The sequence below is a fragment of the Onychomys torridus genome, chromosome 2, assembly GCF_903995425.1.
Source record: "Onychomys torridus chromosome 2, mOncTor1.1, whole genome shotgun sequence".
In the NCBI taxonomy this organism is placed as follows: domain Eukaryota; kingdom Metazoa; phylum Chordata; class Mammalia; order Rodentia; family Cricetidae; genus Onychomys; species Onychomys torridus.
The window spans coordinates 4,233,982-4,260,632 of NC_050444.1; the positions used below are offsets into that span (position 1 = coordinate 4,233,982).

General features: G+C 45.9%; 1 protein-coding gene across 1 annotated transcript; it reads left to right on the top strand.

Moving 5' to 3' along the window:
* Positions 1-2,522: 2,522 nt before the first annotated feature.
* On the top strand, positions 2,523-4,925 carry Sox17 (SRY-box transcription factor 17). The gene is made up of 2 exons (XM_036178687.1): positions 2,523-3,120; positions 3,587-4,925. The coding sequence occupies exons 1-2, from the start codon at positions 2,814-2,816 to the stop codon at positions 4,534-4,536; spliced, it is 1,257 nt and encodes a 418-aa protein (XP_036034580.1). The 5' UTR covers positions 2,523-2,813; the 3' UTR covers positions 4,537-4,925.
* Positions 4,926-26,651: the final 21,726 nt, after the last annotated feature.

Here is a 26,651-nt window from a genome sequence, read left to right on the forward strand (position 1 = left end):
GGGACCAGTCTTGGGAAAGCGCTACATTTGCTGAAAGATTTGCTAAGTAAAGTGCTACCTTGGGACTCCAAGGGAGGTAATGGGGAAGAAAAGCCAAAACGTGGACGCTCCGACTCCTAGTGCCTGGGGCTTTCTCTGACAGACGAGTAATCTCCAGGAACTGCAAATAACGGCGGGGAGCCCTTGGGCTTTCTTTCCCACCACTTTCTCGGTATTCTAGGTTCCCTTCACCGAGCAAACAGGAGGGACCCAGGTAAATTTGTGCAAATACATTTTCTAGACTTACTCCTGAATTACCTTTCGGAGAAATCAGTCAACAGAGAAGACAGAGAAATGCATTCTGGACCCGGTACTGTTTTCAATCTTCATTCCAAACAAAACCCTTGGTTTATAAAAGATTTCACAGAAAGAGAAAATTCAGTTCTGAGATCTTTGAAAAGATGTCTGTTAAGAGTCCACTGTGGAGGTCAGGGACTGTGATACTGCGGATGGGAGGCAGGAGGATTACATAGGGAAACCCTCTTTCAAAATAAATAACAAAAAAATATTTTTTAAGAGCACCTAGCTAGAGGATTAATTTGTAATATTGTCCTCTACCCCATGGTTTCCTTACTTAAACATTTGCAATGCAATTTTTGTTTTACTTTCAAGCCAATGTTTTTCAGAAAAACATAAAGCCTTGAGGAAAAGCACATCATCAGTTAAATTTAAGATCAGTTACTCTCAGATCACCAATTAAAAATAACGTTTTCTTAAAATCTTGAAGCCGATGTGCCCCCTCCCCTTTCGTATGAACCTTCCAGATCTGGAGCTTCGAGCTCCGCCACTGTTGCTGCCGCACAGCTACCAGCTGTGCATCGGATAGAGATTCACCGTTGCTTTACAACATAACACAATGAAGAAAAACTGGCTTTCATACCTAGAGTTCTTTGTAGAAAAAGTAATTCCAGAAACTGCAGGCCAGGAGTTAACAAAAGCTCTGTGCTTTTTGGAATCTGCAGTAAACCAGACTTGTTCTCTGAAACCAACACACAAGAAAGCCTCAACCAGTCGTCCCCGTGGACATATGCAGGACCACCCCAGGCGGGGGAGGAAGTGATCCTTTTCAATCAGCCCTTCATAGCAAACAAAATTTGTTTTGGAAACTACTATGTTGAGTCTCTTTCCTCCTTCCCTCCCTCCCTCCTTCCCTCCTTCCCTCCCTCCCTTCCTCCCTCCCCCTCCTCCTCCTCCTCCTCCTCCTTCTTCTTCTCTCTCTTTCTCTCTCTCTCTCTCTCTCTCTCTCTCTCTCTCTCTCTCTCTCTCTCTCTTCCCAGAAAGAATTGCATTTAGCTCAGGCTGGCCTCTAACTCCACATGTAGCTGAGGGTGATATTGAACTTATCTTTCTGCCTCCCCTTCTCAAGTGCTTGATTACAGAATCACAGCCATCACATAGACTTTCTCCAGCTTGGTGAGCTGTTTGAGCTATGTCCCCAGTCCTTGAATTTTCCTCCCTTGAAATTATGCAAGAATGACTATGTTGGTTCTCTTAGAAAACAACACCAATATGCAAACAAACACACATGCAACTCCAAACTTGCATACTTTTGGAGCTTCTGGTCTGAAGGCCGGCTGCTAGCTGTGAGTAACATCCTCCCAATGCATGTACTAGCCTTCAGTCTATTTCCTCTCCTGGTAGCTATAGCCCTGCCCATTCAAGAGACTGGTTGGGGACTAAATTAGTTTGCTAAGGTTCCGAGGGTGCTGAATGAGTAGCGGCTGGGATAAGCACTCTGGCCCGGCATGTTTAGAAGCCCATAGCAAAGTGCTTTCAGGTCTGGAATAAATTTAAGGGCACGGGCGGTTTTCTTTCCAGGCTTAAGAAGTATATAGAAATGCTATAACGATCTATCTGTCAGGGTATGGATTTTGCTGCTTAAACGGGCTGACCCTTTCCCTCCAATGAACATCACAGTGCTGCTGTCTTTGCATTTTATTTTTGTGGTGTTTGGGATGGAACCATGGCCTCTTATAAGTCTTTAGAAATAAAACCAAGTCTTGACTCTTTTACTGAACACACACCAGCAGTTTTTGTTATATGTATTTTATATTTAATACAGACTTGAACTTTTAATTCATTGAGTAGTGAAATATCGGTGATGTACATTTTATATTAAACTTTGGTTTTAAAAAAATACAATTTACCTTTGACATTTTTAATATAATGTAAGCATGATGAGTTCTTGGGAGAACAACAGTATTTTTTCCCCCTGAAAAACCATATGAAGGTAATTGCCTCCGGTAATTTTTTATTTTTATTTGGAATGGATACCTAGTACGTTAATGTGAACTCCTTGTGGCTAATGCTTCAATATTCCGGTACAGTGAGCACCCCTAGACAGCTGAATTTCAGCAGTCCTATTTCCCAAGACGGAGAGGACTTGGCGCCAGAGCCTGGCTCCAGCCAGTTTCTCCCCCTGGCAGGTGTAGTCCCAGTGCTCCTTCGGGGGAGGGGAAAAGGGCGGGTGCGGGGTTGAACAGGGACTTGGGACTCGGACCACCGGCTGGGCGGGGGCCTAAGGACTAGGGTCCGGCCCGCCCCCGCCGCGCCATTGGCCGCATCTATAAAGAAAAGGGCCGGCGGCTTGGGGACACCCTCAGTGTCACCGGTAAGTTAGGTATATCCCGGAGAGCAGCGGGACGTTCGAGCCGGCGCGGATTTAGCGTGTCCCTCTGGGCATCTCTAGGCTAGCTCCCCATTCCTGTCTCGAAGTCGGGGGAAGCGGCGTGTCCGGTGGCAGGTAGCGGAGCGCGGGGTCGGTCTGGAGCGCCATGAGCAGCCCGGATGCGGGATACGCCAGTGACGACCAGAGCCAGCCCCGGAGCGCGCTGCCCGCGGTGATGGCCGGGTTGGGCCCCTGCCCCTGGGCTGAGTCCCTGAGTCCCCTCGGGGACGTAAAGGTGAAAGGCGAAGTGGTGGCGAGTAGCGGGGCGCCAGCCGGGACCTCGAGTAGAGCCAAGGCTGAGTCTCGCATCCGGCGGCCGATGAACGCCTTTATGGTGTGGGCCAAAGACGAGCGCAAGCGGCTGGCACAGCAGAACCCGGATCTGCACAACGCAGAGCTGAGCAAGATGCTAGGTGAGTCGGAGAGGGGGTGGGATCCAGGCCACCCCCTCGCGCTCCAGCGAATCTGGGAGCCACTTCCTCAAGCCAAAAGGTGTTTTTTCCGAGTCTTGCGCCCGACGGAACCGGTGTGCTGTAGACTCTGTCCCTTCAGCTCCCAGTCTCACCAAAGCACCATTTGGCTTTGGTCTTGGGGCCCATGAGCAAATACAAGGGTTTCTCAGCGCTTCAGAGAGGCGACTCGGACACGTCTGGTCCGACCCCTTCACAGCCCAGGGGACTTTGCCAGTTTTTCGAACTAAGGGGAGATAAGTAAGGGAGAAAGCCTCTTCTAGGAGGCCTTTAAGGGGACCCGAGACTTTCATCTCGAGATTTTCATCCTAATTCGACTCTGCTTCTGGTGGGCTCGCCCAGTTGAAGGTTGCAGGAGAGAGGTGACTGGGTGCTGGGACTCAGGCGGGTAACTCCACTTTCCCTGCAGGCAAGTCCTGGAAGGCATTGACGTTGGCGGAGAAGCGGCCCTTCGTGGAAGAGGCAGAGCGGCTGCGCGTGCAGCACATGCAGGATCACCCCAATTACAAGTACCGGCCGCGGCGGCGCAAGCAGGTGAAGCGCATGAAGCGGGTGGAGGGAGGCTTCCTGCACGCCCTGGCCGAGCCTCAGGCCGGCGCGCTGGGCCCCGAGGGCGGTCGCGTGGCCATGGACGGCCTGGGCCTGCCTTTTTCGGAGCCGGGGTTTGCAGCCGGCCAGCCGCTGCTGCCCCCGCACATGGGCGCCCACTACCGCGACTGCCAGGGCCTAGGCGCCCCCGCGCTGGACGGCTACACTCTGCCCACTCCGGACACATCTCCGCTGGATGGCGTGGAGCAGGACCCGGCCTTCTTCGCTGCCCCGCTGCCGGGAGACTGCCCGGCTGCCAGCGCTTACACTTACGCGCAGGTCTCGGACTACACGGTGCCGGCTGAGCCGCCCGCTGGCCCCATGCGAGGGGGGCCAGAACCCTCCGGCCCTGCGATGCCGGGGATCCTGGCGCCCCCCAGCGCCCTGCACCTGTATTACGGCGCCATGGGCTCCCCCGCGGCAAGCGCGGGGCGCGGTTTCCACGCGCAGCCCCAGCAGCAGCTGCAAACCCAAGCACCTCCGCAGCCGCCGCCGCAGCACCCGGCGCACGGCCCGGGGCAGCCTTCGCCCCCTCCTGAGGCTCTGCCCTGCCGGGATGGCACGGACCCCAACCAGACCACCGAGCTCCTAGGGGAGGTGGACCGCACGGAATTCGAACAGTATCTGCACTTTGTGTATAAGCCCGAGATGGGTCTTCCCTACCAGGGACACGACTGCAGTGTGAACCTCTCGGACAGCCACGGAGCCATTTCCTCCGTAGTGTCCGACGCTAGCTCTGCTGTCTACTACTGCAACTACCCTGACATTTGACGGTTGCCGACCCGACCTGCGGGTCAGAAGCAGTGTTACACACTTCCTGGAAGCGCTAAGGAAATCCTTAGCGTCAAGCTGTTTTGTTTTTAAGTTGCCTTGGCATATAATTTATGGTAATTTATTTTGTCTGCCACTTGAACAGTTGAGGGGCTATATGAGATTTTTTTTTTAAATGTATTGAGGGACTTGTTCCCCGACACCACTGGTCCAGTTTCAACCAGTTTCTTAATATTTCACCCAACTTATTCCATTTCTCGGAAGTGTTTTTGATCCAAAGAAATTTTGTTCTTCGTATTTTTTCAATCTTCGAAAATGTTTTGATGCAAAGAATTTTTGTCCTTCCTGTTTTGTTCAATCTTAAGAAAATTAAAATCTAGAATCTTTTTAAACTCAGTCTATCACATTGGTTTTATAGAAAATTAATTTAAAGATACAGTGAAATTCTACAATTAGAAGTGTATAGCTAATTGTAAAATTTTCATTTTCTTACAATGGTACACCTAAATACTTTCAATAAACCCTAAATATACAGTTGAAATGTTCAGATGTGATATAATTGTTCAACTACGAAAAGATTTCTCACAGAATTATCTTGCTTTGTACACTCCAAATGATAATGATTTCTAAAAATAATATTGTAAATGTTTATAATTCTGTACACTTTAGTATGAGGTTGTCCAAAAATTCTGGTTTTTTTTTTTTTAGTCATAGTCTTGAGACCTGCCTAAAGGGGCTTTTCAGATATATATGTTTGTCGCTTCTCTTTTCTTCCAAAAGTCTTGGTCCCTCCTTTCACAAAATTTGCCTTTAATCCCCACATTTTTGAGAGTCACAGGAACTAATCAAAATAAAATTTGTTTTGTGACTGTTGGTGATCTTCAGTCTATATTTCAACAGTGTATTTTACTATAGCTAACAAATGTGGATGATTGCATTCCAACATTTTTCAGTTTCAAATTCAGGATTCTCAGGAGTTATTTGTGTGTGGTGTGCTTTACACATGTGAAGAAATAAACCAGGCCCCGTATATCTCCTTCACACTCCATTGTGAAGAAATAGGTACAAGGCTTCAACCATTAGCCCCTGCAAATCTGTGCTGCTTGCTGAATTACAAACTGAGACCATGGGAACTGATGGCTACAGTGGGCATTTCCTATACCAGGTGTTTCCTCAGTGTCCTTCTGCACAATCTGCCTGAGCAAGCCAGTTGGGCAATATTCTCTCATTTTTCAAGTGATTAAAAAAAAAAAACAACACATTGCTGCCACGTTTACAAAGGTTTTGGCAAAGTGGATCTCTCCTCCACCCTACATACTAGGGACTGAGGCCATGGCCTCTGACCAAGCAGGTAAAAGCACCCTCTACCACTACCACCACGGAGCTGCAGCCCAGCCCCATTACCAGCTCTTAATGTATTCACAGTCCCTTTGTGTAGGGGGCATGGCTGGGCACTGGAATTAACATTCTGGTCAGCACGTAAAGTATATGGTGGAGAGCTCTAAGCTGATGGATTTGACTTGGTTCTCTTGGAAATGGCAATGTACATTTTTAAAGGAGGTTCCTGATTACCAGGCACGGAAGGGTAGAAAATTCCAGTGACAAGTTTGTGCCTATTTTGTTGGACAGAGTAGAAGTAACTATAATCATTAAAGAATTTCTACTTAGAAATTTAAAGTTCACCTCAGGGTGGTTATCTAACCTATTTTCTTTTCCTTTCTCCCTCTTAGTCCCTGCCATTAGGAATGGAAGCCAGAGTCTTGTGCCTGTTAGGCAAGAGCCCTACAACCAAGCTGCATTCCCCACGCTGATTTTTTTTTTTTTTTAATACAGAGTCTTAATATGTAGCTCCCACTGTCCTGGAACTCACTATGTAGACTGCCTCTGCCTCCCAAGTGCTGTGACTAAAGGTGTGTGCACTATGTTTGGCTTCGAGGCTGATTTCTCATTCAGTGCTCTTCCCTGTCCTATATTGTTTCTTTCTGTGGTCCCAGAGAGGTTGCTCTGCTTCTAGCCTAAGGTCATTTGCAGGATTTCCCAGGAGTTTTCAGTAGACTATGTAATAAGCAGAGGGGTTGCCCAGGCTCACTTTCAAGGTCACATGGCCAGTTCAGATTTCTCTAGACAGTTTAGTGCCTGAGTCTAAAGAAACAGTGCTGAAAGCTTGGCTGCTATCTCTTAACAGAATAGAGAAGGTGAGTAGGGAACAGGGAAGGGAGAAAGGAGATAGAGTGCTTAGGGCAAAGTCCAAAAGCTGGTTAAGTTACACTTTTAACCACGGCAGCACAAATGATTAAGGCAATGTTGTTATCTGGATGGAGGTCCCTTCACCCTCATAGACAACCCTTGTGGGCAGAGACTTCACAGAGACTTCAGGCCAGTTCCTTTCCTTTCCTCAAGCACTCAGGTAAAGTTAACAAAGATTCTGCTAACGATTGCTGTACCACTGACAGTGGTCTCATCCTCCTTTCACTCTTTCATGTAGGAAGCACACACATAAAGGATCCTCCTCCCCTGTCAAGACTCTTTAAAACAGAGGTGAGCAGCCAGGGCAGCTTTCCTTTGGGGTTCTAACCAGCCTTAGGCATTTGCAAATTTGGATTAATCTTAAGATGACTGGCTGAGAAAAAAACAGGAATTCCTTCCTAGTAACATGGACACAAAGCACTTCCCCCTAGTACTTGGGTATAATTCTGGTAGCATGTGACTCTTTGCCAGCATCCAAGGGTTACAGAAGCCTTGGTGTTGACCAGCTAACAACACAGACATCTCAAGCATCCAAAACAAATGACAGGCTTCATATATTTGAAAATAAAGAACTGTTTCTATGAGGAGTTCTTTCTCATGACATGATTCAAGGAAAGAGAAATGGATATTATTCTCTTGTGTTTAAAAGAAAACTATAATGTATGTGCAAGATGAAGATGTGAACTTTTCTTGGTGACTCTGTGATGGTGATTGCTAAGTTCCATGATTGGTCCCAAATGCCTGCACAGGTCATTTATGCTTGTGCAATATTCCTGTCCACGCTTTATTGGAGTGGGATTTGCTGCTCTAACTTACTAAAGGGCAATAGAAGTGAGACTGTGTCAGTCCCAGGACTGACATGTAGGAAGCTTTTCAGATGTCTCATGTGTTCCTGGAATTCCTGGACAATTGTGTAAAAAGCCTAATTACCACTTCACCAACATGAGGACCACAAAGAGACAGAAAGGACAGGCCTTGGGGCTTCTCCAGCTCATTTCCACCTGACTGGAAGAGACTGAAGAGGCAAATACCCAGAAGAAGGAAGCTAGGACTACAGCTCAGTGTCAGAGCGCTTGCCATGCACAAGATGGATTTGATCCACATCACTGAACAAAACAATTGCAACAACAAATAAAAATCAAGCAGAAAAGTCCAGGCATGCTACAAATGGGAAATGCTTTTTTTTTTTTTTTTTTTAAACAGACTTTTGCAACATCTGTTGTCCTTAAATCCATGTTTTTAATTAAAGGAATAGAGGCGTTGGTGGCAAAATCAGGAAAAGGCTTTGGGGCTCATCAGAGACATCATCATTAAAATGAAGGAGAGTGTCTTAGGGTTACTTTGCTGTGATGAGATGCATGGCAAAAAGCAAGTTGGGGAGGAAAGCGTTTATTTGGTTTAAACTTCCACATCACTGTCCATCATCAAAGGGACTCAAACAGGGCAGGAACCTGGAAGCAGAAGCTGATGCAGAGGTCAAAGAAGGGTGCTGCTTAGCTTGCTCCCCGTCTTTCTCACTCAGCCTGATTTCTATGAGGACAGGGTGACCCCACCCACAATGGGCTGGACCTTCCCACAACAATAACAAATTTTAAAAATGCTCTAGGGGCTTGCCTACATCCTGATCTCATGGAGACATTGTCTCAGTTGAAGCTTTCTCCTCTCTGATAACTTTAGCTGGTGTTAAGTTGACATAAAACTAGCCAGCACAAATAGGGTGTAAAATGTGAGGAAAAGTTGAAAACTTAATTGTGACATCCTCACATTTGTAGATTGCTACATTCAGATGAAGGGGCCCAGGCACCCGGCCAGTGATCAGTCATGGAAGTGGAACTCAGCCTGCCACATGCCGAACTGTTCTGCCAATGGGACAGACTCCAGACCCTAGCTAATCATTTTTATTAAAAAGTATATACAATTTATTTCAACTTTTATTGCTTATCTTTGAAATAAATTCATTTTGGGTAAATTGTTTTTTCCTCATCTCTATTTTTACGTTCTTTAGAAGTGTCCTGAGGTGAGAATCCATCCTCTTTCTGTCCAGATATATCCAGACTTCAGACTGATATGCCATCTACACACCTCTGAAAACAGTAGTGATAAAGCTGTTTTCCTGTGAGGACCCAGAGTAATCTTTTTAAAGCTACAGGTGCTAAACATGAAGTAAATTTGTAGATTGGCTGCACAAGTGGCTAAGAGATGATATCACAATGAAGTTATCTCACTCACCTTCATCTCACTCTGCAAACCACACCCACGTGGTCTGAGTCTGTGGTGGGAAAAGTACATACAAACAAAGGCATTCAGGGAAAGTGGAACGGTGAGCTAGGAACCAAATGTATTTACTTAATCACAAGTTTTTACATGTTTCATTTTGTTTTAAATACTCAGAATTGTGTCTGTCACATTCAGCCCCACCCCCTCACCCCCCCAACACACAACGTTCTGCTGATTTGTTTTGACAGGGGGAGGTATTTCACAACCATTATTTCAGCACAAATTTATTCTTCCTGCTTACAAGGTGCTTCCTTCTGGGTCCAAAAGATTCCTCTGAAGAAAAACCGGCTTGAATATCCTGGCTTGGAGAAGGATGAGGGATGGGTTCCTCCCACGTAATGAGCCTGTGACCCACTCAGTATTTCATTAGCTCTCTGGCCTGAGGTCTAGCTGTATTTTTTCCTGCTCTTCTAAATAAGGAGGTTGCTGTGTGCCCTTTTCTCCTGAACAACCAAGCAGCTTTGATTTCAAACTATATGGTGTCTCATACATAGATTCAGCATCTCCAACACTAAACCTTCTAATTTCATTAAGAATATTAAAAATGATCATGTGCAAATATTTAGTATATAGTAGATCCAAACATAATGTGATTAATAATAGTACTCTTTATTGTACAGACTTCTTAGTAGCTCCAAGCAAAAACAATTTGATTGAATACAAGAATAAAAATTTATTCTTGGGCCATTAAAATGGTTCAATAGGTGATGGTTCTTGCCTCCAATTCTGACAACCCGAGCTCAGTCTCTGCAACCCACATGGTGGAAGGAGAGAGCTGACTCCTGCGGTTTGTTCTTTGATCTCCATAGACACTTTGTGGCACACACACACACACACACACACACACACACACACACACACCAGAGAGATTGAGTGAGAGAGAGAGAGAGAATAATAAATAATTGTAAAAATAAAACAAAATTAAATTATTTTTGCTTAAGAGGCTATCTTTGGGACAGCTAGGGCTGTTGCACAGAGAAACCTTGTCTCAACACCCCCCCCCCCCCCCAAGAAAAAGAAACTTCCTTTGAAGATTTTGTTTCTACTTTAACTAATGTCTTATTAAACATTTTACCAAAATTATTTCAGATGAAATATTCACCAAATCGATGCTACTGAAGGTGCGGGTCTGCATGAAGAGTCACAGAAAGCCAGCAGGATGGCAGTGAGGTCGTTATTACTCAGTTGCCTTGCAAAGCACTGGAGAAATCCCGAGAAAAGCACACTAGTGGATGTCGTTTCCCACTCAGTGGGCAGTATAAACCTGACAACTTGTTAGAGGAACAATTGTGGCATGTGTGCCTGTCAGACTCCTCTTGTTGACGTGAGAAGGGAGGCCGACTGAATTGTGCTCTTTGTATTCCTGCCCTGGCTCCTGCTGAATGCACAGGAAGCTTGGTGTTCTTTTGGGGCATCTCAGAGAATTCAAGAAGTCTTGCTTTGCCTGTCTTTTCTACTTGAGGCACTGGTGGCTATAACCCTTTCCCTTATATAATATGTTGGGAAATAAAAGTTAAACATTAGACAATAAGCTACTGGAGCTAAGAGCCGCTGAGGATGGCTGAGTTAAAGAAAACTGGGAGGGTTCCCAGCAAGAAAAAAATCTCTGCATCTTCTGTCAGAGGTTTAGTTTACCTGGCTCAGGAGCATAGTTTTGTAGGTTTGGGGTAGTCACTGACTTTTTCTGAGTTCTCATCTTGTCTCTTATTTAAAACAAACAAACAAAACAAGGAGAGGCAGGTATGGTGGAACAGGCCTTTAATCCCAGGAGGCAAAGCCTGGCCTGAGTTCAAGGCTAGCCTGGTCTACTCAAAGAAACCTTACCTTGAAAAATCAAAAACCAAAAACCAACCAAACAAATAGGGAGAATGACCAAAACTTTATGGCTAACAATAGAAGTCTTACCAGATCTGATCAGGGATCCTAGGAGATTGTACAGACAGGAATTTATGGGTGTCTCAGAAGGTGCTCCTTGGTTCCCTGACTCATCGTTTGAACTTGGTGTACCTCTATGTATCCCTGAGGACTTGGGCTCAAACTTAATTTAAATATTCCGTTGCAAAAAAGAAAGACATCAGAGTCTACCTTCTCTGACTCTATGAGTCTTGTACATACTGTAGCCACAGGATCATCCTTGTTTTGTTCTGAGCTTTGGACTGCTCAATGTCTTTGATTATAGAATATAAATCATTTTCATTTAGGTTAAATGTATAGACTGCCTCAATACCGATACTATACCCCCACTTTTCATGAAAAATCTCAAGGCATTTTTAAAAGGATCGATGGAGACACTCCCACTGCATGATCTAGACTAGGAATAGTCATTTTTCCACTCACCCACCAAAACAGACTCCTTTCCCAAAGTCCTCAACAGTAGCATCAAGACTTTTACTTTCTAAGGACTGAACAGGCAGAAATGTTTGAGGGCCAGTGAGCAGTGAAATAGAGAAGCAGATTGAGAACCTCCCCTCCCAGTTCCTGTAAGGGAGCAACCTGGCAACCCAATACCAGGCTTCTAAATCACTCAGTTTCCAAAGGCCATTTTCCCAAAGCCCAATGAATGGGACTGAAAACCCAGAGACTCCACACAAAAAGGGAGGATTCTGCTGCATTCTAAAAAATTAAAAAATTAGTTGCTTGCAAGCAATAGAGAGTGCAGGTGCCAGATGCATGCACACGCAGTAAGTAGGTGCCAGATGCATGCACACAGAGCAGGTAAATACCAGATGCATGCACAGTTGGCAAGTAAGTGTCAGACACACACACACACACACACACACACACACACACACACACACACACACCAGTTGCCAGAAGCTCACACACCAGAATGGTCAACTAAACATACTTAGATTACAAGATAGAGTTTTAGAAAATAAAAATTGGGGCTTTTGGTGACAATAAAGAGATTGTGGGCTTTATGTACTTAATAAAGTAATTAAAACTTCAAATGACGAACATGCTTGCAAAAACACAAGTTACATTAGATAAGGCTGGGTGTAGAGAGTTCTCTCTCCAGAGTCATCTTATCTTACAATGTCACAACCAATACTTAGGTTTTTTTTTTTATTTCTGCTAGACATTACTTATATTATTCTGTTCATCTGGTTATTTAGTAGTCTAATTTAGGTTTGTTGGTTGTATTTACTTCCTGCTGTGATAACTAAACATTCTCTATTCACCTCCGTCCTGCGAATGTATCTCCATGTCCGTCTAAAATTTCCGTGGATTGCCATTGTCTCTTAAGCCCTAGCATCACACATCTCCATCCATTCGCTCCTTAGCAAAAGTAGGGTCTTGGCTCCCTACTCGGGAAAGCTAGGGTGATGCCCCTCCCCCAAGCGGCTTTTCTGCGAAGTCGGATTTTACAGTGTAATTTTTTTTTTCTGGAAGGGGTATGGTATGTACAGCACGCGAAATATTGGTTTATCCTTTTAATAATAATAAACACATTTACTTTTTACAGCATTTCCCAGAAAATCAAGAGTCTCATCTTCGTAAGGAGTTGTAGCTTTGCTCACTGTCCTTACACTCAAGTAGGAACCGTGTTTGCTGAAAGCGTTACACAAAGAAAGAAATACAGTCTCACGTGGAAAGGACCAAACACAGGTTCGCTGGTGGCGGCCCCAGCACCTTTCTACATGTGGTGCGCACTGGGGCCCAGTGCAGGCTGTCACAGCACACCCTAGGGGTGCCGGCTCCCCTCTCCTGGAGTCCACACTCAGGTAGCGGTTAATCAGAGGACATTTAAACAAATCTCTGGGATGACATTAACTAAGAAGGTCAAAGAGCAAAGATCTGATAGTGGAGGCACAAGTGAGGACTGTGGGCGGAGGAGTACAGCCCGGCTCGCGCTCCAGACATTTCCTGCTCGGCTTTACCGCGTGGTGCGGTGCGGTCTTCTGAGCTAGGGCCGGCGAATTTGGCCCACCCAGAATCGCGGTTGTGCCAGTTCAGAAACCTGCTGGCTGAGCGCAGGCTTGGAAGGTCCCGAAGTGACTTCTCGGACTGACTTTCCTGCTAGCAGGAGGAAATCTTTTTATCTAAATTTCTCCCTCCCTCCCTTCCTTCGTCCCACCTACCCTCCCTCCCCCACTTCTCTTTGTGTGTGTGTGTGTGCGTGCGTGTGTGTGTGCGTGCGTGCGTGCGTGCGTGTGTGTGTGTGTGTGTGTGTGAAGAGAGGTGACTTACTTTGTATGTGTAGCCCAGGCTGGCTCTGTACTTACAACCCCCCTCTTCAGGGCAGGTTTACCGGGATGCTTGTGATAATGCCTGCTCAAAACTCCTCTTTAGTGAACTCAGTAGGTGGCCGGTTCAGACGAGAGTCTGACTCATTCATTACCCATTCTTTTTCTTGACGCGAGTGAATGGGTGTGTACTTGCTGCAGAGCCCTAGGCCAGGAGGGATGAAAACAGCTAGCAGTAATCAGAACAAGCCACCAAGAAGCTGCGTGGGGATGGCCTGGCGGGCCTTCAGCCCTTGGGTTGTGTCAGGGAGCCGCTTTAGGACCCCAAAATTAATGAAGTGTACGGCAGAGACCAGTTGCTCAGGTTTCCTGTAGCATCCCTGGACTTAACGGTTTCGAGGCATCAAGGCGTGGCTAAAGCCAAGTGGCCTGAGTCTGGCAGAGACCTTATGAAGAGCAGAACGGGAGGAGGCGTTGTGAATGGCCTGGAACATGGGAACAGTGGGGATATGGAGGAGAGATTGTGAGTCCTCCTAAAGTCTACACTAGTGGGAACTCGTTTGTGAGGCTGTTTTACCTTTGAGAGAATGGGGATTCAATTTAGAGTCGTGGGGGCAGGAGAGGAAACTAGAAGAGTCGGGACCAAATGACCAACTCTTATCAAGGACAGCCAGGTGTTGTTGGTCGTGGGAAATGTTTTCGGGCACCTTTTAATGAGGCGGGTTCTCCAAATAAAACAGAATGACCTTGTTTCTAAGTTTTCGTTTTACTTAGCCGTTCAGGGACGCATTCCTTCTTCGTTTTCCGAGTGAGGAATCATGAGTTGGGGAGTGGACAGAAAACAGCTGGTGATCAATGTCTCCAGACAGGTGTTCATAAACACAGCTCAGAAAACAGCTGAGAGCATTAGAACATCAAGCTAGCACCCTGCAGCCTGGAGGTTTGGAGGGCTGGTGTTGCTAGTTTGTGTTAGAAAACTTTAGAGAAAGTGGCTTCTATTTGTGAACAGTTCAAGTTTCCAAAACCCTTGATAATAAGGGATGGAAAAACGTTTGTAAAGAAAAAGAATGAAACAGCCAGGCTTAATTTCATCACACAAATGTAAGGTCATTGCTCTTTTGCATAGTATGTTTTTCACCAAAACAATTTAAACAGCACAGGAAAACAGTCATTAGTGCCCTGGAAGTAACTTGTCTATCACTGTATCTGCCGGTGTTCCCTGGCACATTTTTCTCTGTATCCACAGTCACGGAGATGTACAGGATCGCATTTCCCTTCTAATCCAAGGCTCGCTTTTCCAGTTAGTGCTATCTGCTGGCATCTGTGGGTTCCTACAAAATAGACCTACACTTTTTCACTCAAGTTCCAGAGTTCCCCAGTAACTTTGCAAAAACGGTGTTGCTTGCAGAGGACTCTGGGAAGCACATTTCATTAGAAGAGATAAGGGATGAAAATTGTGTGCCCTTCCAGTGCAAACTCTTAAAGCGAAGGATGTCTTTGGTGTTTTCTGACAAATTGTGCCAGCTGCGGGTGTGGAGGTCTAAGGTGGACACTATCTTCAGTTGCTTACCCAACTCATTGTCCAGCCAGGGTGTCTTTCTGGCATTTCCAGGACCATAATATCAGAAGGCTGGGACGTGTCCCAGCTGATTCAGTACGGTCAGTGACTTCTGCCTCAACCATCATAAGTCCATGAAGTTTCTGATATCGATCTGTGATGGTGGTTATTAATGTTAACTTATCTCGTATCTGTCTTCATTTTTGTGATGATGTGTGGCAGGAGCCTCTCTTAGACGCCTGCACCCTCCTGTTGGGACAAGATTCAGTGTCCAGCGAGGCAGGCATATGAGCAGGGGCTGCATCGTAGACGGAGGGGGGCACTTGGCGGCGGGGGGTGGGTGGGTTACGGTGGGGCCAAATCAGCGATTAGGACTCTCTCCCCTGTCGCCAGGACCTGGAGACCCTGAACGGTTTAGGCCAGCCCTTCGCTAAGCCAGACTACCCCCGCTGCTGCCTCCACACTACCACAAACCGCCTGGGGGCTGAACATGCCTATCTAAGCTGGTACTCTCTGCTAGCTCTAGAACGCACACCCTCGGGATGGCCTGGAGCCTAGCTCCTGGGGAAATGGACTTGTAATGCTACAAGATGGGCTGGTACCAAAAGCCCGCCTGATCTTCAGGGCCAGACCGCTAACCGTCCCCAAGCGCCCAGGACCTGTATATGGTGTGGTGGGTTTGCCTGCTGGGAATGTGGCTTCCAGATGCAGCTACAAAGGCATCATCGTCATTGGAATTCTCCTCAGTTCAGCACAGCCGCTGCAGTAGCAACAACAGCATGCCCAGCTCTCGACCCAACATGACCTGCTGCCCAAGAGTTTTCCTGTTGGGATAGCTAGGCTGGGAGAAGCTCCTCTGCTCAGTCCTCTGAGTTACACTGCTTGTTTACTGTGTATTATTATTGCTACTGTCAGAATATGGAAAGCGTCTATCCTTCTCAGAGGAAACAACCAGTAAGGACAATGTTTGAGGAAAGTCACGTAGATCTTTGTTAGTTACAGGCCAGTCTTGTCTACATAGCAAGTTCCAGGCTAGCCAAGGCTACATAGTGAGACCCTCATCTGAAAAAGAAAAAAAAAAGTCTTCTGTGTAGGGGCTGGGGAGATGGCTTATCCGTGAGGTCCTGAGTTCTGATCCCCAGCACCCACCTGAACAGCCAGGCTGCAGATGTGGTGTCTGTAACCTAGCACTAGGGTTATAGGATGAGACAAGAGGATCCCTGGAGCTCATTGGCCAACCAGCATAGCTGAATCAGTGCGCTTTGGATTTAGTGAGAGACCCTGTCACAAAAAAAAGTGGCGAGTTATCAAGGAAACACTTGAAGTTGACCTCCGGCCTTAAAACATACACTTATGTATACACCACACAACTTACATATGTACACACACACACACACACACACACACACACACACACACACACGGAAATCAGTACATATGTACAGTTTATAGTTTTCAGAAATTACTTGAAGCTTGTCTGTGTCAGGGCCTCATGGGAAACAGTTGATATATTTAGTGGGTGTTGGAAGAAAAAATCAGTGAAAGCCTCTAACAGGCTAACTGGCAAGGCTGGAGGTTCACAGCTGCTTAGTGACCAGTCCAGACTGGTAGGATAGAGAAGCTGTTACTAAAGCCAAGGGTAGGCTAGGGGGCATGGCCAAAGGAGCTGTGGCCTTGGGAAACAGAATGAACGGACTGTGGACTATGGCCCAGAAAGATGGGTACAGGAAATAAACCCGGAGTGGGAGAATCCTGTCTCCTCACTTCTTGGCCAGCCTAAACCCAAAGCATAAGGGGAGTGAGGGTGTTTGAGAAGGTGGGACACCATCTAGACAGGGCGGGGCTTTCAGCATGCCTGTGAGACCAGGGAGCAACACTGCAGGAGGACTTAGCCAGGATGAGTTTAAACAGGTCAGTCCTCCTTCCTTCCTTCCTTCCTTCCTTCCTTCCTTCCTTCCTTCCTTCCATCTTTCTTTCTTTCTTTCTTTCTTTCTTTCTTTCTTTCTTTCTTTCTTTCTTTCTTTCTTTCTTTCTTTCTTTCTTTCTTTCTTGTGGTAGCCGTTCATATGCCAGGTCTGTATTCTATTCACAAACTACACCTCCAGCCCTAAAAAATAGCTGTTAGTTCAAGTCTTGCTGCTAATCCTACAGTTCACACTTTGCTGCTTACAGTGCTACTTCATATTTTGTATGCTCTTGGACATTTTCAGGCCAAAACTCAGTTATGGGTTTGAAAAGATTTGGGTGGTTGCCCCCATATCCATGTTGTAGATGTAGGTGAATAGATTCCTACATTGGTTTTTCAGAAAGAGTGTTTATGGTCAAAATGCAATATTTTAACACTCACCTAATGAGCATTAAGAATTGGGGACAAGCTGGGCATAGTGGCACATGCCTGTAATCGCAGTACTCAGGAGGCAGAGGCAGGCAGATCTCTGAGTTTGAGGCCAGCCTGATCTACTGGGTGTGGTATTGTGTCCCCAAAAATATTGTGCAGGTAATAAACTTATCTGGGGTCAGAGAACAGACAGCCACTAGCTACAGAGCCACAAATGGTGGCTAGAAAATGGGAAGAGTAAGCCATAGCAGAAGTTGGGCGGTGGTGCACACCTTTAATCCCAGCACTTGGGAGGCAGAGCCAGGTGGATCTCTGTGAGTTCAAGGCCACATTGGAAACAGCCAGGCATGGTGACACACGCCTTTAATCCCAGAAAGGAACCTTTAATCCCAGGGAGTGGAGGCAGAAAGGGAAAGGTTATATAAGGCGCGGAGACCAGAAACTAGAAGCATTTGGCTGGTTAAGCATTCAGGCTTTGGAGCAGCATGGTTTAGCTGAAATTCATGTGGATGAGGACTCAGAAGCTTCCAGTCTGAGGAAATAAGACCAGCTGAGGAACTGGCGAGGTGAGGAAGCTGTGGCTTATTCTGCTTCTCTGATCTTCCAGCATCCACCCCAATAACTGGCCTCAGGTTTGATTTTATTAACAAGTACCTTTAGGATTCATGCTACAACTGGGTGAGTTCCAGCACCAGCCAGGGTGTACACAGAGAGGCCTGTCTTGAAAAACCAAAATACAAACAAACAAACATAAAAAGAAACTGGGGTTGGAGTACCTCATGTTGCCCAGAAGTGATGTGATATTGGCATTTGCTGGTGTCTCCCCAGTCTGTGTTCCTTCCATGAGGACTTCTGTCTGGTACCCAGCCACAGGATGGGGGAACATCACTTTACTCAATTATACCTGCATGCTAAACTGTTGTTATCAAGTTAAAGGATGGGCATGTGACCAAATTCAGACCAAAGAAGGAGCATGACCAGAAGATCCCTGGGCACAACTGTGGGACGGGCTACGGCTGCTGCAGCCTTTTGTTTACTAGAAAACTACAGGGCACCGGGATTTGAAGCTGGAAAGCAGCAGTGTGGGAGAAGACAGGGCACGGGAGAATCTAGGAGGCACATGGGAGACGACCCCCAATTCTGAGTGCTTCCGTGAACAACTTTAGCTAGTTAATGTATGGTTTCCCATCCCTCTCCCCTCCAGGTGTGGGACACGGGTCAGTAGTTCTAGCACTAGGGACGTCCAAGACAGAAACATCTCCAGGGTCCAGGCCAGCTTGGCCTACCAGTGAGACTCTAACAAAATAAAACCAAGCAAAACTACCAGCACCGTCAGAAAAACCCACAAGTTGGTTTCCTCTTGGAAAGAAAAGGATTCATGGCACAGGAGCAGGAGATAGGCCGGCTGCCGATGTGTGATTACTCCCTGCTCTGGAAATACCTGCATGAGATAACGTGGACCAGCAATTGGCATGTGCACTGTCTGAGAAACTGGTAGCAATGCTGTGTTGGATTCTGGATAGACTGGCGTGTTTCACATGGGAACATGTGTGCAGATGTCCCAGAGAACTTGCCAATGCCCGTTCTGACTGAGTAAATGACACTCTTCTAAACTCTCCCAGGCGTGACTGAGGGCCAGAGGGGTGTAAGGCCTGAGAACTGTGACGCACACGGACTTTTCAGGGAGTGCCCCTCTTCTCGGCTAAAACATGACAAGCACAGGAGCAGACACTTAGGAGTCACTACAAAAAAGCCTTTCAGTTAGACAGTGGTGAGTGATTTCTTGGTTATAGGCCATGTCTTTCTGCTTTCATCATTCTAATCTTCTGCAGTCACCTTTCTTTTCTCCAAAGTCAGTCCCTCTCTTTCCTTCATTCCTGCCATTGCTGTAACATCCCCTCCCCCAAACCAGCTCTCATTGTGTAGCTCAGCTTCGGCAGGACTGGAGCTTGCTCTGTAGTCCAGGTTGACACTTCCAGCATGGCTCTGAGTGGCGGGATTTTAGGCAGGCACCACTACACTGAACCTCTCTGAAGTCTTACTGAACTAAGAGCCCAGGGCACTGGGTGGCGAGGAGTGGAGTCCCATCCCCACCCCATGGAGTATTTGCACTGACCTCACCATCAACTGCATTATTGTTTAACGTCACGAGAACCTCTTTCTTGTTTGCTTGTCTCTCTCATTAGATTAGAGCCAGGCCCTTCCTGTAACACAGCTTGTTAGAATTAGATGCAGAGCTTCACTGTCTTCTACCAGCCAGTGGTTCTCAATGAGGCTGTGCAGTGATGGCATCAATGAAGGGTTTTTTGTTAGTTTTGTTTCTTTTTTTTTTTTTTTTTGCCTCTGGAGGTTTGAAAAGGCACATAGGAACCTATTATTTTAAAACTTTCCTAAGTATATATTCATATAAGAGTTTAGTTATGATTACCTCACATAGGAGATTGTGCTCATCCCAGAAGCTCAGTACCAGTTGAAGGATACCTTCCCCTGTATTGTTTATCAGGGGTGTCCAGAACCAACATAACTAACTAACTAGCTAACTAACTAACTAACTAACTAACACTCAAGTTGCAAACAAGAACTTGATAAAACCCTAATTGCTGAAGACACCACACATTTTGGTCATGGAAATAGAGAAATCAAGTTGAAATTAACTGGGAAGCCGGCTAACTCTCCCTGCTGGCTAACTATCATAGTACCAATGGTGCCATGCAGATTGTTGAATGTATGTGGGGGGTTATCAACAGTGTTATCCAGCTATGAAACCTGTGAATTGCAATCATGTCCAATGCTACAAGATACACCCATGCAATAGTGGGACAAATGTTATGGGGAGGTGACCAACTGTTTTCTGGTTGAGTTAAAGGCTTGCACCAGAGGAGGAAACAAGTGCTGGTACTGTAAATATGGCCAAGAACCCATGGTTGGAGAGCCTGGAGTCTCCCCTGACAAGCTTTCTGTAATCTATTTTTTTTATCCTATCTTTTATCCTAACCTGAAAAGAATCCATGCCCAGGTGTCTAGACAGATGTGTGAGCTTCCCATGAACCTAGGAATTACTACTTTTTCCCACTTTTGACATTCTGAGTGGATTTTCTTGTCACGGCATTTATACATATCTGTGCACTATATGTGTGTGTATGCCTTGTGTCCACGGAGGTCAGAAGAGGGAATCAGATCCCTGGAACTGGAATTATAGACAGCATTTGGAGGAGAACTCAAATTGAAGAGAACCCTAGGTCCTTCTCAAGAACACGTGCTCTTAGGGAGTGAGTCATCTCTCACCCTCCCCACCCCCCCCCCTTTTTTTTTTAAATAACCTATCAACTCTTATCAGCTTCTGCAGTTGATGGCCAACTTGCAGATGAGCCGTATTAGCAATGCGTTGTTTCTGGGGATTTCCTGCTAGAATTCATTGTACCTGGACACTAGGAACCAGGTTTTACAAACCACGGAAAGGCCTTTTTCCTATAATCAGCTCACTAATGATTCCTTGAGGCAACAGGTCCCAGTCAGTGGCCTCAGTGGTTCTCTTTAGCATATTAAAGGCCCCTGGCTCAGACCTTGCCCCTCCCCCCGTCTAAAACCTTGATTCCACCCAAGCTCTTTATCCGAGGAGCGCGAGGGCAACACCCTGTGTCAAAAGGCTCACTATCTGACCTGTGGTATATTGAAAGTCCTGAAGGTGAGCTGGCTTTCCCAGAATTATCCTGGATTTTGGGAGGGAGCTGGACCGGGAAGGAAGCATGCATGCTGGAGTCTCCTAGAATTCTCCTCTGGAGGCCCAGCAAGAAGTGCCCTTTACTCAAAGACAGCGCCACCCTACCAAAGATCTGAAGGACCCACACTGAGTCCACTCAGATTCCCTGAGTTGCCCGACTTGGAATAACTGGAGCAGCAGGGCCTCCGGGCCCAGTGTTCGCAAGCCCCCACTAAAGGAATGGGACAAGAGGAGGCATGTTCCTTTTCCTGCTGCAGCGTGGTGGTAGTGGCTGTGGAATTGTTGGCCCAAGTCTGATGAACATCAGGGCTCGGACAGGGGTGGGGCCTAAGGTGCAGGTATTTATAGCCAGGCCTACACCCTCTGTTACTCACAAGATTTGGCTGGGCTTGAAAGCATGAACAATCTCTTCCGGGCACTCCCCGTGTCCACTTCCTTCGGATCACAGGGCCCTCCTCTGGCTGACCTGTAGGGTCAGTATCCTCTCTAGCTGATCCACCCTTCTTTCTTCTGGAGACAGGAGGCTCTGTTTTAGCTAGCATGAGGGACTCCTGGATAACTGTTTCACTGTGTACCCCCTCAACTACTGCATCAGGATCCTAGGTTATTGCAGTTTTGAAAGCAGATTAATGTGATTTGTGAATTGTGGGAGGAAATCTGGAAAAGGTTTGAAAATTTCATTTGTGAAAACGGGCAAAGGAACACCAGAAATAGACAGGAGATCTTTGGGTGCCTTGGGGAGTGCTACAAATTACCTCCTGGGGGAGAGAATTAGGCAAGTAGCCTCTTTGAGCTGGCCATGGGAACATGGTTCTGGGTTCACATTCCAGAGAGATCACTTGGGTGGCCGACTTGGGTCAGGTCCTTATTCACTCAGAACATCTGTCTTTAGAAAGCAGGCAATATACAGGCAGAGCTGCTGCAGGGATGAGCATTGTTTGCATAGTGTCTGGGCAATCCTATTAGAGGTCTCTGTATCTATGTTCCTTGGACTTGGTATTTCTACAGGGAGGAGTTGCTGGAGGGGACGGCACAGTAGAGCATGGCTGCTGTTTCTTCTCCCAGGCTGTCCCCAAGTAAGTAACAGGAACCTCTAGAGTAACTGAACAGTTTACTGAGCAAGTAGTAGATGTGAAAGGGTTTTATTTCACTCCAAGCAGGCTTTCCCTATGTTCTCTTGCATAGTGAAAATTTTATACATTTACAAAATCTAACTACTTTGAAAATTAAGAATTCCAAGAATCAACTTAGAGAAAAATCTCAACTCTATTTTAAGTCTTATCCCTTCTGTCTACTCCTGCATGGCTTAAGCAGGGACCCTATTTCTAGTCACTGAGGATGGATAGCTGTGCCTGTCTGACAGCAGGTATCACCCTGCTGGACCCCTCATGGTTGTGGGTAAGGTGTTGGTTGTTGGAGGAGTTTGGGAAGGAGAAATAAGGGCTACACATGTGACTTTTGCTAGAGTTCTGTCTGATGCTGCTGCGTAGATCATTTACTGATTAATGGGATAGGTGTGAAGCTGCAGCTGTAGCTTTACTTTGTTGGAATGTGAAATGGACTGTAGTTCCCTCCCATACCTGGACTGTGAGCAGCCCACAGCCTCTGTGTTGAAGCACCCTCACCTAGAAGAAAGCTTTCTTCTCCTAGCTCAGCAGCTGGATGGTTCAGCAGCTGGATGGCCAAGGCCTGGCCACTTGGCATGGTGTTCTGGTGATCCTAGGGAAGCCAACACTCTGGAGCCAGAGAGATCATACCTGATGGCTCCTTCCCTGCCCTGCCACTCAGTCTTGAATTCTTGGTTGTTTTTCTTCCTTAAGACATTTTCTTATGTGTGTGAATGTTTCGCCTGTGTATCTGTATGTGCATTGTATACATGTAGTACTCCAGAAAGCTGGAAGATGGCACCAGATACTCTGGAGCTGGAGTAACAGGCCTTGCTGGTTGGTGTTGGGAACCAAGTCCAGGTCCTTTGCAAGAACAGCAAGTGCTCATAACTGCTGAGCTATCTCTACAGCCTTTTAAGCTGCATTCTTTCTTCTCTTTGTTTAGTTTGATCCCTAGGCATTAAACTTAGAACTAGAGCTCAACTAACCTTCCTTGTATCTCCAATGAACAACTGACTTCCTGGGAAAAATAAGCATTTAAGAGAGTTTACTACATAATGCAGAAGACATTCCAAATTACACATTGTACTAACATATACTTGTGGTGATTATTTTGTTCGTACTCTTAACAAATAAAGTTTGTCTGAAGATCAGAAGGCAAAGGCAGCCATTAGATTAACCATAGAGACTAGGCAGTGGTGGCACACACCTTTAATCCCAGTACTTAGGAGCTACAAACCTTTAATCTCAGCACTAGGAAGGTTGAGACAGGAAGAGATATGGCTGGGCAGAGAAAGGACTATAAGAAGGGAGGAGACAGGAATTCGCTCTCTTGCAGAGGCTCTGTCAGGCTGAGGAGTTGGTGAGGTAAGAGGTGGTGGCTGAGGCTGCTCTTCTCTGATCTTACAGCTTTCACCCTGATATCTGGCTCCGGGTTTATTAAGACCGTTTAGGATTTGTGCATCATACACTTGCTTAGCCTCTGACCATCACAGTGCAGTCCTTCAGACAAACTTAACGTAGCACTGCTTCTGAGCTGTTTGTTACACTTCATTTATCTTTGAAAGCAAAGGGGACAGTACAGACCACACAGACGCTTGGAAAGGGAGGGTGGCCTTCTCTACTTTTCTCTCTGAGTTTCTCCTGCCTGTTGATTTCAATCTTTTTGACTTCCAGAAGACTGCAACCACAGTAAGAATTCCACATAGCCTCATCTCTAGACAGGGGTTGTGTTTCTGCCAACTCTGACCAGAAACTTCAGAGATAGTCAATTAATGACTGTGCCTTGAGGCACTGAGCCTTATGTTAGGCTGGACCTGGTTTGCCAAGGATATGTATTATATTTCTAGAAAATCTTGAGGGTGCTCAGCACTATTTAATAACCCACGGTATATGTTCATCTTATTCTTTAAAATGTATGCCCTGGGGAGCATGTAAAAGCCAAGAGCATGGATATGTCAACAGCGTATCAAATTTGCACATTTTTATAGGTTTTATTTAGGTCTTCTGTTTCCGTTTGCCTTTTCTTTATTTTTTTTAAAAAAATTTTAAATGATTTATTTATTCTTGTTTTATGTGCATTGAGGTGTTTTGTTTGTATGCACATCTGTGTGGGAGTGTCAGGAACCATGGAACTAAAGTTACAGACAGTTGTGCACTGCTGTGTGGGTGCTGAGAATTGAACCCAGCTCCTCTACAAGAGCAGCCAGAGCTCTTAACTGCTGAAAAATCTCTCCATCATTGGCTTGTTTTTTCTGACATGACTCCAGGGAGTAAAAGAAGGGTACTTACCTGTCAGAGCGAGGTGAGGTGTAAGCCCAGGTTCTACAGTTGTCTTTCCCTGGCACTTACTTGGAAGAGACTCCTTTACTGTTGGTGAAGGTTGGTGTTCTGGCACTCACTGTGGTCTCCGTGACCTCTCAGTGGTGAGGAAGATGGTCTTACTATTCTGGGCAATCGTGAAAATCTTAACTCTCTGCTAGACTTCTTCTGACACCAGCCCCATCAGAGAGGGGTGATGCATTACTGCTCAGGATGAATACCTCCCCCCATGCTGCCTCCAAAGATACTGGTGTACCCTAGTTATGCTGGAGAGGACAACCATGTCTTCTTACCAGCCATTTTGACCCCACCAAAGTGTTACAGCCTTCATATGGGAGGAGCTTGTATTCCTTGTATTGAGTTGGGGTTAGGCCAGGTTTGTGTGCTGCTGTGTGTGGTTGACTGAAAGTTTGTCTGTGGGTGAGAAGAGACATCAGTGTTCCACTTGTTATTTTCTCTGTGCTGTTAACATTTTCTATGTTGTTGGACTCCTGCACAAACATCTGAGACAGAGGGAATGAAAAGAGGATCCAGGGAACTCATGACACATCATTTCCTGGGTCTGCTCTCTAGATATATTTTAGGATTGGGAGTTTGTAAGATGATGATGATGATATCATTTGTCCTTGAAATGAAGAGGGAAAATTTTGTTTACTAGGTAACCAAAGTCTTCCAGAGACTCACTCGTAGGGAAGTGGCAGGGCTGGATCAATACCAGGAAGAAGACTTCAGAATCCATAGTATAAAATAAAATAAAAATATTTAAAGAATATCTTTTAATTCCTTGATGGTTTAACATATGTATACAGTGTGTACTGGTCTCCCTCACACTCCAACACATCCCCTCTGATCTTCAATCTTATGCAACGTCACAACTGTTTGGTTTTTTTTTTTACATTCTACAGAAACTCAACCTCTAGAAGTATCCTGGGAGATAAAAGAACAAATTCCAGGTGGACTTGGTCAAAGAACACTCATTGCCTTCTAAACCGCAAGACGTTTGAAGGGGATATGTGGTTATGTCTATTTCCTTGGCTACTCAGCGGCCATGAGATAAACGGTCTCCCCAACACAGTGGGATTCCCCTGTGATGCCTTGTCCTGCCACAGGCCCAAGTCAACAGGACCCAGTGTTCATGGACTGAAACCATCAGCCACATGCATTTTGTTTCTTCTTATAGTTAGTTTTTTTTCACAGTACTGGAAAACCAACAGTCCACCATTTTTTTTCCCCCATTTTTGCTCTGTAATGCACCCATTTATCATACTTAAGTTTCTTTGTAGGTAGATAGCTTTTAAGTTCTATATTTTTCATTAACACAGTTGTCTAATTTTGTTCCTACCACAGAGGCAAGCAAGCATAAGGTATAGCTTAACACCCTGGGACTCCACTCAACCTGGGCTATGCATATACCCCTCTTTCCAACAATGACCTTGGCAGCCTGAGATCCTTGCGTGAAGGTGCTATGTACACACACCCTTCTCTGAACAGCACACTCACAATCTATTAGCAATGTAGGGTCCCTACCTGCATAGAGCTGCAAGCACAGTCGTCTCACAACAATGGAGTGAGTTTTTCTTCCTCATTAGGACCATCAGACTTGGCGAGTTTCTATTGAAACCTACTCCCAGCACATCTGGCAATAAGCTGATATGGCCTAGAGTGAGTTTGAGAGAAGGCATGATAAGGCAAGCTATGTCCTCAAAGTGAACTTTTAGGGAAAATCCCCTATATACCATTTTATGGCTATGTAAAATTGGGCATGCATATGATTAATGTCAAGGGCATTATGAGAAGAGATATGTGGAGAAATGATTATATGATTTACTATGTCAATCAAAATAAAGAGCTGCCCTTAGAAGGGCTCTTTGCAAACAAATTTCTTCTTCTGTTGGATCTCATAAAAGAAAGATCCAAGAATCCTTACTCATGTGGCCCACTGTTACCCTGTGCAGTGTATTTATTTCTAATGTGTACCATTGCTTTGCTTTTGAATAGTGCCCTGGCTGCTTAGCAAATCTGTGCCGCACTCCCCAGCTCCCCCCCCCCCCATGCTTTGAATAAGGTACCCAGAACCTGGACTGGAAACACCTGGCCCAGAGACCAGCCTGGACTACTGGTAATACTACTATCACATGATCCTAGTTTTTTCTGGCTTGGAACTTGCTATGTAGACCAGGCTGGCCTCTAGCTCATAGAGATCCACCTGTCTTTGTTAGCCAAATGCTGGGGTTAAAGGTGAAACTACTGTGCATGGCTCCCTTTCTAGTAATTCTTGATACCCAGAGAGCAATTTCCTCCGTATTGTTCTTTTCAAAAGTATTTGGGTCATTTCAGTCCTTTTATATTACATACAAAT